At 36.7% G+C, this 13,415-nt stretch overlaps 1 protein-coding gene across 1 annotated transcript in view; it reads right to left on the bottom strand.

The window, feature by feature from the left end:
* Positions 1–13,415, bottom strand: part of LOC126109524 (uncharacterized) — a 293,239-nt gene that overhangs the window by 20,960 nt on the left and 258,864 nt on the right. Inside the window, exons 9-11 of the mRNA XM_049914544.1 lie at positions 8,952–9,107; positions 5,825–5,917; positions 2,199–2,364 (exon numbers count right to left, since the gene is read on the bottom strand). Coding sequence (XP_049770501.1) covers positions 2,199–2,364; positions 5,825–5,917; positions 8,952–9,107 — 415 coding nt within the window. The remainder of the gene's footprint in view (positions 1–2,198; positions 2,365–5,824; positions 5,918–8,951; positions 9,108–13,415) is intronic.

Genomic DNA, 13,415 nt, shown 5'->3' with positions numbered 1-13,415 from the left:
TTGCAGACAATGCGAGTACACTGAAAAACATTTGCTCCCAGTGTGGACAGAAACAGAGACAAGAAACGAAGTCATAAACAGATGTGATACACTGTAGGAAATAATGTCTTCAACAGAAACATATTTCCAATGGCCACGGGGACATAGCTCCACACTACTTTTTGCAGTTGTGATGTCACTAGTGTGCTTTCAACTATAAACTTTTGTGAGCATTTGTAAACAACCCTTCCGTGAACTGTGTGCATTTAGATTATTCATTTCCTTCATAGTGTGTGATGTATGTGCACAGTATGCCACTTCAAAACTAAGGATGAAATAAATGTTTGCCTGTATTTCTGAATGTGTGGTTATTCCCTAGATGACAGCTTACATTGCTGTGAGTTAAATGAGCAACAATAAAATTCATATTTATCTTTTCACAAATACTTCACGTTTATTTTCAAATATGTGGCGATTTCCGAGTGTGCTTTTAGGCAAGAACCTAAGACGATAGCTTAAATTGCTGCAAGTGAAACGATGAGCAATAACATTCACATTCCTCCTCGTCACAAAAATTTTGCACACTGCGCAACCACAAATGTATTCCTCTAAACAGTTGTTGCCACAACTCAGATTCTCCTGTCACTAACACACCCATACACGTCAACAGGACACTAAAGCGATCAATAAATCTATAGCCTCATTCCTTATCACTACCATGCTACGATTACATCAGTTCCTGCAAAAAGTAGTGTGGAACGTACTCAACCCATAATCATTGTGCGGTGAAGCTAAACACTGCAAGTTGTGTTGGCAAAGCTGACAGATTACATCAGCATTTCCTCTCTCACGTCTCCCCTCTCCGCGACGGTCTACAATATTCTGTTAACTTTTCCATCACCCACAGTACCAACCGTCTGCCTTTTGAGCCACTTATATCTCGTCTGGTTACGTCAAATGTTAATAGGAAGGAAATGGGAAGAAGTAAAGCGAGATATCTCGAGGTCTTCGCAAAAAAAAAAAAAAAAAAAAAAAAAAAAGGGTATTACTTTTGTAAAAATTATGTCTGGTGTGCCCTGTCCTGCAACTGAAAATGTTCATTATGTGCAATCTTTTAGAGCTAAAACCTATTCCTGTATTTCAGCATATTTTTTAATACTCTGTCCTATCTTCATTTAAACTTTTGGGCAATACATACTCATCAGTGATGTGACACACTACATTGCAAAGAAGTCTTTCTCAGAAGGTTCATGAAGAGACCCAAAAATGGTGCACAATACCCACTTGCAGCTAACAGATGCAGAAAAGGAGACAGAGTCAAGATGTGTTTACAGAATAAAATCTAGGGAGCATACATACGCTTTGGCTTCATAATTATATTTTGTAGGTTGGACACTTATGTCTAAAGTGAAGATGTACCTAATGGAAGCCAAGAAAGTGCACAATGTTTTCCAAGACAGGAAAGCTCTCTTGCAGAAACTACAAGAATATGTAATTTGTACTGTGACTCCTGTGGACAGCTAAACAGGAATATTAGTATTACGTTAATCCTATAATTTGCCCAACAAAGATTAATAATTGTGTGTGTGTGTGTGTGTGTGTGTGTGTGTGTGTATTGGGCAACCAGAATCTGCAAAGCAATACGACCCACACTTTGTAATGGATAGAGTAACTAATGAGGACTTTCTCATCCTCAGTTTTGGAAAATGTAACAAAAACCCAAATACATCTGCAAATGGAGAAAAAGCAAACTAGCTTAATATTCACTTGTGACAGCTCAAAGTTCAAATATTTTCAGCAGTTACATTTCCTCTTCTTTTTCTTTTTTAGTTGTTGAAATAGTCTTACAGATTTTAAATTCACGATAAAAGGAAAGGTAGTTCATTATAACATGTTCATTTTCCTCCAAGACAAACTGTGGTGCCAAGTATCTGACTTACACATAAATACTGATTAGGTACCAATCACTGAGCTAACAAATTATAAAAAGTAGTAATACACATGGAAATGAAATAATGTGATGACAATGTAATTGTGGAATAGGAACGCCACCAAAAATACAAACTACATTAGTAGTAACAGTATTACCCCAAAATTTGGCAAGAACTATGTTACAATGCAAAGGAGTGGAAATGGTCACAAGCATGAATTTTAAAAAAAAAAATCTGGAAACTTTAGCCTTTGGTAGATAATATGACCTCATTTGTGCAAGAACTCACCTACATATATCACACCTCCAAAAAGGTCATTCATTATTTTCGCCAAACCCTCAGCATTTAGCATTCCATGAAGAGCACCAACAAATACAGTTTTCTGTGGGTCCAGCTTCTGTGAAGTGTACTTTATGTAGTTACTATCACTTAACAGCCATGGGATTACCTGGACCTGCAACACATTTGCAATAATGAGTCTAAAGGACAAAGAGGAAGTAAACATTAAATATTCGCATGTCAGTAAGTTAAAGCATTTACTATAGTGGTTACAGCATAGTTAAGTGCACAGCTTCAATATGAGTCTACAGGGTGACAATTATTGAGCTAACTGGGAGAAAAAAATAGGTACAAACTATGGCGTAGACACACTTTAGTCAACATATGTCACTACAGATATTTGGATTTAGGTTATGACATATTCAAAATGCCTGTCATCACTTGCGATGATGTGGCACAGACGAATAGCTATATTCTCCACGACCCACTGAAATATCTGAACATCGATGCTGTTGATGACCTCCTGAATGGGTGTTTTCAGCTCAGCATTGGTTCTGGGGTTATTGCTGGGCACCGTGTCTTTATTATGGCCCCACAAAAAAGAATCGTACGTGTTCACATCTGGAGAATGTGATGGCCAATCTAAGCCCACACCAGTGCCCTCTGGGTACCCCAGAGCCAGAATGCAGTCCCCAAAGTGCTCCTCCAGGACATCGAGCACTCTCCTGCTTCAATGGGGTTGTTTCCATCTTGCACAAACCACATATTGTCGAAATCAGGGTCACTTTGGATAATGGGAATGAAATCACTTCCAAAACCTTCCATGTACCATTCGGTAATCGCCATGCCATCAAGGAATATTGCACCGATTATTCTGTGACTGGACACTGTACACCACACAGTCACCCGTTGAGAGTGAAAGGGCTTCTCGTTTGCAAAATGCGGATTCTGAATCCCCCAAATGTGCCAATTTTGCTCATTGATGAACCCATCCAAATTTAAGTGGCCTTTGCCACTAAACCAAACTATACAGCAAATACTAATTCCCATCATGCCCCACAGCCAACGAGTCAATTTGAACGTGTTAGCACAAATCATTCTGAAGTTATCACGATTTTATTTCATATAGTTCACAAATTGTTATCCTGTACTTTCTACACAGATATGACAGCACACAAAACATGTCAGTCTTCAGGAAACTTTTTTGCAGTGGATGTATCTACCATTATAAAACATTGTGTCATCTGTAATGTGAACAGCAAAGAAAATTGTGCTAGACAGTGTGAGCATGCTGAAAATGCACGGTTACTTCTTTGCATGTTTCTCTACTCAGAGATGTTCCTGCTGAGCACATGCCCGGCTGCCTTAACATGGCAACGTGCAATTGGACTGTTGAAGGTAATAAAACTTTCTGAAGAATTCTGATCCCTCTCTACAATATGTATGTACAACAGTTCAGGCTGAATATATTTGAAACAAAATACTTTGCACTTTCATTGAAATGTCAGTTGAGAACGCTGCACCTAATTGCAACGTCACACTTTTACAGCAGAAACTCAAGAGTAGGGTGGACATTAAGTCACTTAAAGGGCAAACAGTGGCATTAAAACCCTGGACACCAGCTTTAGGATTGGGGAAGATCAAAGGAAGGTCACATTACAAGAACAGGTAGATGACCACCAATTGTCTGTCAGTTAATGCTCTTTTCCAGATAATCTGTGCAATACCTCGAGTTTTGATGAGGACAATACACCTTCGCAGGTTTCTCTTTCAACCAATTCTGTGAACATAAACTATGAACAGAGTAAGGAAGTTACAAAGCGCGATATCAATCCTGCCTTGTCAGACAAAATTTAGCGGGAAAGTCATGTGGATTATTAGTGTCATCCGCGCGACCAGCGGAGGGTTAAGAACACTGTATTACATTCCTCAATAAATATGAAACTCTGAATTCATTACTGTTAACTTCGTAAGAGTTGTAATAGCTGAAAATGTAAAAACAGCCATGTTTTTCGGTATAGGTTTCCTTGTTACATGTAAAGAGCCTAAGTGTTAAGTATTTCTTAGACCTGAGAATGCTGAACAGTGTAATTCTACTCCAAATACATTAAGTTTCCCAATGTGAAGCACATTCAGTAATATGCTTTCCATGTCCTGCAGAGTTCCAAAATTGATTATAGAATATTCCCCAACAGTATTATTGCCTCCACTTAGCAGCAATGAAAGAAAGAAGGCTTAGAAGCAATGGAAAGTGCAGCAAAGTTTCTATGGCCAAATGACAATGTTAGGATTCATGAAGGCGCTTATTTCATGGATAGTATTATAAAATTGAAGACCTCGGCTGTGAACAATGGTAAGCAACAAGGTGGTTGTTTTGAGAAACTGCACAGTAACATTCCAAATAAATTCTTATAAATTATTCACTTTCTTTATTCAGACAAATCATTGTTTTCTTATATTTTTAAAGTAACTCCATATTTTTGAAATTGTTAACTGTATTCAAAATATTATTCTTAAAAATGTGTCAATGGGTTTACTTGGAAGCCGAGTGCACTTAAAATGAGTTACCATTTACCTACCACTGTTTCTTTGCAGGGTGAGGTAACGAAACATTACTATTAATACTTTCAAAAATACAAATTTAAATGGTCAGAATTTTTTCAATCTACGATACTAAGATTGCATTAACAAGTTATGAAAGAATCGCATAACGATCTCAAATAGGTTGTCATTTGACATTTCTGACATCGCACTATCAGTTAAATCTAGTCAACGATGGTAAGAGACACAACATTATTTACTTCCTTAAAGAGTTACTCACCTTTATCACTTTTGAAAGTACATTTGCATTCTCAGGAACATTTCCAGGATCTTTATCAGAGTTTTAATTATCTACATCATCCTCAGATTTGTATAAATCATACCTGACAAGCATCCCTTTGGCATGAACACTACACACATTACTGCTACTGGCAACTGTAGTTTTGGCACTAGCCCCTGTATACATGCTCACATCCTGACAGAGCTGCTGTTAGTGAAAATTTGAAATTAGCGGCACAGCTGCAATTTCTCAGTTCACCATGGAACAATCAGCTAGCATGAAGAAAGAATATCACACTTGCAATGTTCTACATGCAGTAACTCTTTTGTTTCTGACAGACCACTCTTACCATTGTTTACAGGCAAGGTCTTCAATTTTATCCCTTTAGCTTCAAACTAAAGTGATGGTGGAAGTAATAATAACAACAGTAACAATGATGCCATATAGTGAAATGGCCTACAGCATGTCTTTCAATTTAACTCCATTTCGGTAACTTTCTCTCCCCAAACCATAACGCCAATCCAAGTACTGACTGGGCCCAATATTGCTTAACTTCAGTGATCAGGTGAGAACCAGTGCTTGCAATGTGGCGAGGCCGGTGGCTCATGATAAGTAGCATAATAAGAGAGGTACGCGCGCACGCGCGCGCGCGCGCACACACACACACACACACACACACACACACACACACACACACACTTTTTCAGAACTAACCTGATTAGAGCCAGCTTATATAGATAGAGAGAGAGAGAGAGAGAGAGAGAGAGAGAGAGAGAGAGAGAGAGAGAGAGAGAGTAAGTATTGGTCGACTTACTTCCTTAGCTTTCATCTTCTTTGAGGATATCTTGAAATACCAGCTGCCACCACTCGTCAACTCTTGAGTGCATGCGTTCAGGAGCTCTCTAACCTGGAAAGAGGAGACAAAGGAAGTTCTGCCAATCAATTCTAACACTTCTTTCCTATATTCTCACTCTGATCACTTTACTAATTAAGAACTTAAAAGAAAAGAAAGATGGGAAAAATTTGCTTACCATATGCTAACAAGACAACAGAATTATACTGACTGAATTCCACCATTTGTAGCTCTCTTTTTACGATCTATTACTTAGTACAAAAACTCTTCCATTTTGTGCTCCTTGTTTAGTTAATCATCTCCTGTTACGTTCTTCATTCACAATTTCTTCCCTCTTTGTTTCTGTCATCATCCAGTAAAATTGTGCTCCCCAAAACAAGTTACGTCTTCTAATTTTCACGTTTTTTTTATTTTGAACTGTTAACTTCTCTTTTAACTCTTTACTCTACAAATATTATAAAGTGTCCATTATCTTCTACCCAGTAGCGCGCGCGCAAGATTACTGTTCTAAGTATTCATTAATAGAGTAAAAACAGTGACACAACAAATATTACTTCACGGCTTTGCAAAATTTTTTGTTGTCTTCGATGGACATAATACTAGTGGGAAGATTGTTGAACAGTTGGAGGCCCATTTGAAAAGCTCCCTTTTTACACAGTTGAATGTTTGTACGTAAAACATGCAGATTTGAATTTTTCCTGATGTGCTCATTTCATTATTTTTTATGACTCTGGAGTCAGTGATGATAAAGATATGAATAACTACAGGCCTATCTCAATCTCATCCTGCTTTTCTAAAGTGTTTCAAAAAATAATGTACAAAAAACTGATGGACTTCATTGGGAAAAAAGAGAAGCGAGCGAGAGAGAGAGAGAGAGAGATTTACTAAGTTTAGCTCAACATGGGTTCAGAAGCAACAAATCTACTGAAACTGCAGTATATTATTGCATAAATACTGCTATTAGATCTGTTAGATAAAAAACATCCCATAACAGGCATATTTCTGGATCTGTTAAAGGCTTTTGACGCTGTTGACCACAAAATATTGCTGGAAAAAATACAACACTATGGTATCAGAGGAAATGCAAACAATTGGATTGCTTCATTCCTAACCAATCCGATGCAGAGTGTCAGCACGAAATACACTAAAAGACAAACCAACTCAACAACTGAAATCCTATCGAGTAATAAAACTGTAAAGCAAGGTGTACCACAGGGCTCAGTATTGGGACCTCTACTTTTCCTCCTGTATATTAATGACTTGAGTGTGAGTGTAGATGCACACAAAACAATAGTATTTGCTGATGACACAACTGTACTCCTCAAAGGGGAGAATACAGAGGCTGTGCAAAAAGCCGTGAACTTGGTCACTGAACAACTCAACAACTGGGCTAAAAACAGATTAACTATCAACATCAAAAAGACAGCTTCCATGAACTTTCAAGCAACAAAATGCAAATTCCTCTCAGCCACTTGTCACTGTAAATAACCAGCCAATTGATACTGACACTGTTCTCAAATTCCTGGGTCTGTGGGTGCAAGATAACCTGAAATGGAATACACATACAGGAAAGGTTAAGTGCCAGACTTTGTACTGGCTGTTATGCATTGAGTGTACTAAAATCATGTGCTAGCCTGAAACCATTAACCAGTGCATACTATGCTTACCTACAAGCCCACCTAAAATATGGTGTGATATTCTGGGGAAATTTTCCAACTGCCCTGAGCACATTCAAAATCCAGAAGAGAGCAATGAAGATTATTACTGGGAGCAAATCCAGATACTCCTGCAAACCTATCTTCAGAATGTTGGAAGTCCTTACACTGCCTTGCCTATACATTCGAGACTAAAATTTTTCAGAAACCACATAGTGCCAACTGACTCCAGAGTCATAAAAAATAATGAAATGAACACATCAGGAAACATTCAAATCTGCATATTTTACGTACAAACATTCAACTGTGTAAAAAGGGAGCTTTTCAAATGGGCCTGCAACTGTTCAACAATCTTCCCACTAGTATTATGTCCATCGAACACAACATAAATTTTGCAAAGCCGTGAAGTAATATTTGTTGTGTCACTGTTTTTACTCTATAAATGAATACTTAGAACAGTAATCTTGCTATTTATGTTAAATTGAAAACATTGAGCAATGGAGTGAAGTAAATTTAACCAATCTTTGCAATATAATACATTAGGATGCTATATGTTAACAATTTTAACTGATATTTTCTGACATCTGTAACAGACTGTGTACCATCAGATCACATGGAATAAATAAATAAATAAAAAAAAGATTTTTCTGTATTTATGCAATTAGCAACATATCACAGGTTAAACTAAACTAAGAAGTTACCTTCCAATAGCTGTGAAGAGAGCACATGCGTATGTTGACATTGCGAAACTATCTATAGAGAATTAGGATAGATACATCCACTTCAGAGCATTTTAAATAACGGCTGAAGTATCAAGTGCAAATACCTGCACGAAACCAGACTCTGGTAACTACAGATAGACAAAGCTGGAAAAACCATCTTTGCATTTTACATTTACCACAAGTGATTTTTTGCTTTAATATGATATCAGCGTAAATATCCTTGGAAGACCCTGGAAGTAATTTATTACAAGCTACATGTCTTGACTGAACATGGAACACAATCATGTTAATTAGTACAGTATACTTCTACATCTAAATTCTGGTGTGTAATACTTATCCATCAATTTTACTCACAGTTCCTCTTACAGCTTTCCCAGGACTATCTTTTACACCTATCATCTCATCCCATCCTATCCCATCCAACCCCACCCCACCACATCCCATCTGATCCGATCCCACCCCACCCCACAGAGTTTCTTCCTATTGTGGTCTTTGGACAAACCTTGTGGCGAAGATTTACTGACATGTCTTAAGATATGTCTTCAAGTCTAACTTCACAGCGAACTAACTTCTAGGCTTGAAGAGTAGTATAGTATGGTTTTGATATTTCAAATATCTTGTACAAACTGCTCCAGTTCTTCCTATTAACTAATTATTTATCCTAGGAATATGCCAACTAACCCATTAACAACTGAAAGTTCACAAGCTCACCTTCCTTTCAGACTCGAGAATGGCATAAACGTAGCCTTTCGGCTGTGATGCCGACTGTTCTTTGCCTGGCCACTCTATGCGTATTTGGCCAAACTGGTGAAGTTCATTCACCAGGGCTGCCTCGCCCATGTCCCAAGGAACTCCTCCAAGGAATACCTGCAGGCACAATTAACTGGTTACACTGTCATACATCAATTTGTTCAAACATATTCCTCAAACAAGGGTGGTATTTACAAGATTATTAATATCCTCAGACACTACCAACTTTAATTCTCTTTTACAACAGTGACTACTAACAGTATCAATGTTATTACACCTTAATTATATGAATATAATAGAGGGAACATTCCACGTGGAAAAAAATATATCTAAAAAGAAAGATGATGAGACTTAGCAAACAAAAGTGCTGGCAGGTCGATAGACACACCAAAATGTTTGTTTTGTGTGTCTATCGACCTGCCAGCACTTTTGTTTGCTAAGTCTCATCATCTTTCTTTTTAGATATATTTTATTACTCCTTAAAGATGACATGTTTGTTCAGAAATTCTGAAGACCTTTTAACAACTTGTGTCTACTGGTCCTTTCATGTGGATCCAGTACCCCTCACACTTTTCAGATTTATGGTTCCAATGTGCTCTTTTTAACTCATTTGTGTACTACAATCAGTACAACCCGTGATGCTCCAGCAACGAGTGTATCTCGTTCATTATAATGCAAGAATACTTTAGCTGTGTCTGTTAATAACCTATGTCAATTTTGTCTACTGAGTAACTCCTGTCACAGTCACTACTTACGTGACACATTAAGAGACTAACATACAGGGTGTAAGATCTGGAATGTCATATCCTTACAGCAACATTAAAAACTTTTAAAAGATTATTATATATCCCAACACAAGCAAAGGTTTTTCCACATGTTCTCTGAAGGAACTGAGGCATCTTTGCTTTCCACAGCAATGTACACCTTTTCTGAAATGGTGATAAGCCAGGCAGAAAAATAACTCTGTGTTAGAATTCACATACTGCGTATCAGATGCGAATGCTGCTGAGAATCTCCATGCAACTCTTTAACACATCCAGGATTCCCAGAAAGTTGACATGTTCTGTGTTCTGTCCAACAGGACAGTGTATGGACCATTTTCCTCCACTGAGAGAGCCCAATGGTCTCATCATGCACCAATCACGACCAATGTCAAGTTTAAACTGATAGTGATTTCTACTTTCAAAAATATTGTATTGTATTGTATTGTATATTTATTGGTCCTGTGAATCATACAGGGGTACATAATGATATAGGACAAGTCAAAAAGTTTAACAGAAAAAAGCTGTTGTATGGTTTTCAGTATATAGCAATATAACTCTAATATATGGGAATAACATTTCACAAGTAAATTTTACATGCACACATTTCATACTTTTGCCCTTGATTATACAGACACACACACACACACACACACACACACACACACACACACACACATATACACACACACACACATGTAATAGACCACATATAATACACACATTTCTTATTTTGGCCTTAATTGTATAAACTATTTAAATTTTTCACATATTTACATTGTAGATAAAAATTCATCAGCACTATAGTAAAAATTCTGTAGCAAGTAGTCACTCACTGCAGTTTTGAATTTATGCATGCCCAGTTATTGCCTTAATTTCTTTAGGTAGTTTGTTATACAGTTTTTTTTTCCTGCTTGCAAGGGTCCTTTTTGTTTTAGTGTTGTATGTGAAAACTGCATATGTAAATCTTGATTATTTCTTGTGTTGTATGAATGGATCTTTTGATTTTTTGGAGCAATCTTGTTATTTTCATTTACAATTTTCCTCATAAACATTGTTTCTAGGATATATAGGCATGGTAATGGAAGAATATGAAGCTTTTTAAATGAGGGTTTGCATGAAGATCGAGGTGCTAAGCCTTCCATGGCTCTTATAATTCTTTTTTGTGCAATAAAACAGCTTTTGCTGGGTGGTGAATTTCCCCAGCAAATTAAACCATATCTTAGTAATGATTCTGCTTGGGCATAGTACACATTTTTTATGGCTTGCATAGATGTGCATCCAACAAGAATTTTTATACTATAACAAATGGTATTTAATTTACTACATTGGTGTTGTGTGTGTTTCTGCCATCTTAGGTCATCTTTGATCCAAACTCCCAAAAATTTGGTGCTATTTACAGTTTCAAGTCTTTTGCCTAACAGTTCTACGGTTGCAGTTAAAGGCTGTTTATTCTGCACTGTGTGTAGATGCATAGTGTGTGTTTATAATTAAGTTGTTCATTGCGAACCATTTGGATACATGTGTAGTGCTCTTTTTTATTTCATTTTGGAGCTCTTCTTGGGTCTTTCCTTTGATAAGTATATTTGTATCATCGGCATATTTAATGTACTTATAGTTAGGGCTGGATGGTTCCAGGTCATTTACAAACAGCAAGAACAGGATTTTGATTTTAGCTCCCTATTGTTTTTAGCATTTCCTGTTCATCTGTTGGGTGTAGGAAGAGAGACTTGTTACTAGGGGTAGTTTTAATCTGATTTGCAGTGACAGCATTTTGAAAGTTTTGCTTCACCAGAATCTCAGCTGCCTTAGAGAAATAAGAGTTAAAATTATTTGCTATCTGCTGGGGATCAGATATTACAAAAGTGTTTTCATTCAGTTTGATATTATGGTATTCCCTCAGTTTTACTCCTGTTTCATGCCTTACAATCTTCCATATAGCTTTCATTTTATTTTGTGCATTTGCTATGAAGGAACTATTTGCCTTTTTTTATCTTCTTTTATGACTTTAGTTAAAATCTTTTTGTAATTCTTAAAATGGGAATCAAATTCTGGGTATGTGGTGTGCTGTCTAGATATTTCATGAAGTAGTCTCAAGTAAAAAAAGAAATAGGCCCAAGCAAAAATGTTATAAATCCAGATGACTTTGTTTTAAAAGATGATTAAGGTGTGCTAGTCAGAAATCTTACTTTAGCAAATTACATTAATGACTACTTCATAAATAGTCCAATCAATCTGAGTAAAAATTGTTCTAACATTAGTAGAACATCAATCCCAGAAGAACAAAGTGTTAATTCATTATTGCTACCTCCCACAAACAAATTGGAAGTTAATCGAATAATAAAAACAATGAAGAATAAAATGTCCTCAGGGATTGACGAGATACCTTGCTCAGTCATGATGAGATGTGCTAGTGTATCAGACCCACTCTCACACATCATAAACATCATTTTCAGAAGGTGTCTTTCCACAACGATTAAAAATTGCAAAAGTAAAACCATTGTATAAAAAGGGCAATATACATGAAGTGGGAAACTGTAGACAATAGCTTTGTTATCGGTATTTTCAAAAGTAATAGAGACAGTCATGAAAAAAATAATTACAAATTACCTTGAGAAATTCAATCTATTGTCTGTAAACCAACACGGCTTTCGCAAAGGAATGAGTACAGAGTCAGCCATCGCCCAATTCATTGAAAATATTGTAACAGGGCTAGATAAGACCAACAGTACAATAGGAATAAATTTGGACCTCTCAAAGGCATTTGATACTGTCCAAAATGATATCCTGCTAGACAAATTAGAATATGTCAGTATACGAGGAGTAGCCAAAAAGCGGTTTCAGTCATATCTCCATAATAGGAAACAGGTAGTAGAAATTGCAACAACAAACAGTAAAAACCAAAGTATTGTTTACAGATCGGATATTCAGACTGTGCCAATTGGGGTACCGCAGGGGAGTGTTCTAGGACCTCTCCTATTTCTTCTTTACATAAATGATATCAAGATTCCAGTAAGTGGTACTCAAATAACCCTGTTTGCGGATGACACAAACATTGTAGTAACTGACATAAACCGGGTATTGCCAACATCTGCAGCCAGAGTTATAGAATATTTGCAAAATTGGTTTGAAGTGAACTAATTAACCATAAATATCTCTAAAACTAATTATATCCATTACAGGAAAGCAAAGTCACACACTATACAAAATAAAGAAATTGAGAGAGTTGCTACCACAAAATTCTTAGGTGTACATATAGACGAAAATTTAGACTGGAAATCCCATATCCTGTATCTCTCGCATAAGTTAAGCTCTGCTTGCTTTGCTTTACGTGTTATTAGCTTTGTATGTAGTAGGGAATGTAGCAGAGCTGTTTACTTTGCTTATATACATTCTGCTATTACCTATGGCCTCACCTTCTGGGGTCAAGTAAGAAAAATCTCAAAACCATCTTCACTCTACAAAAACGAGCTGTTAACATACAAGGAAGCTGCTTGTATAACAAACTACCGGGAAAGATAAAAAAATTGTCTTCATTTAAAGAAGCAGTATTCAAATTTTTAATGACAACTGCTATTATAGTGCACAATAATACCTGGAATAGCTTCATACTAAACAATTGTATTTATGTACTCTGTGCCAATAGTCATTTTTATCTGACTGT

Source organism: Schistocerca cancellata, chromosome 12, assembly GCF_023864275.1.
Source record: "Schistocerca cancellata isolate TAMUIC-IGC-003103 chromosome 12, iqSchCanc2.1, whole genome shotgun sequence".
Taxonomy (NCBI): Eukaryota; Metazoa; Arthropoda; class Insecta; order Orthoptera; family Acrididae; genus Schistocerca; species Schistocerca cancellata.
The sequence above is the reverse complement of the archived record's forward strand: the minus strand, read 5'-3'. Positions and strand labels throughout refer to the sequence as shown.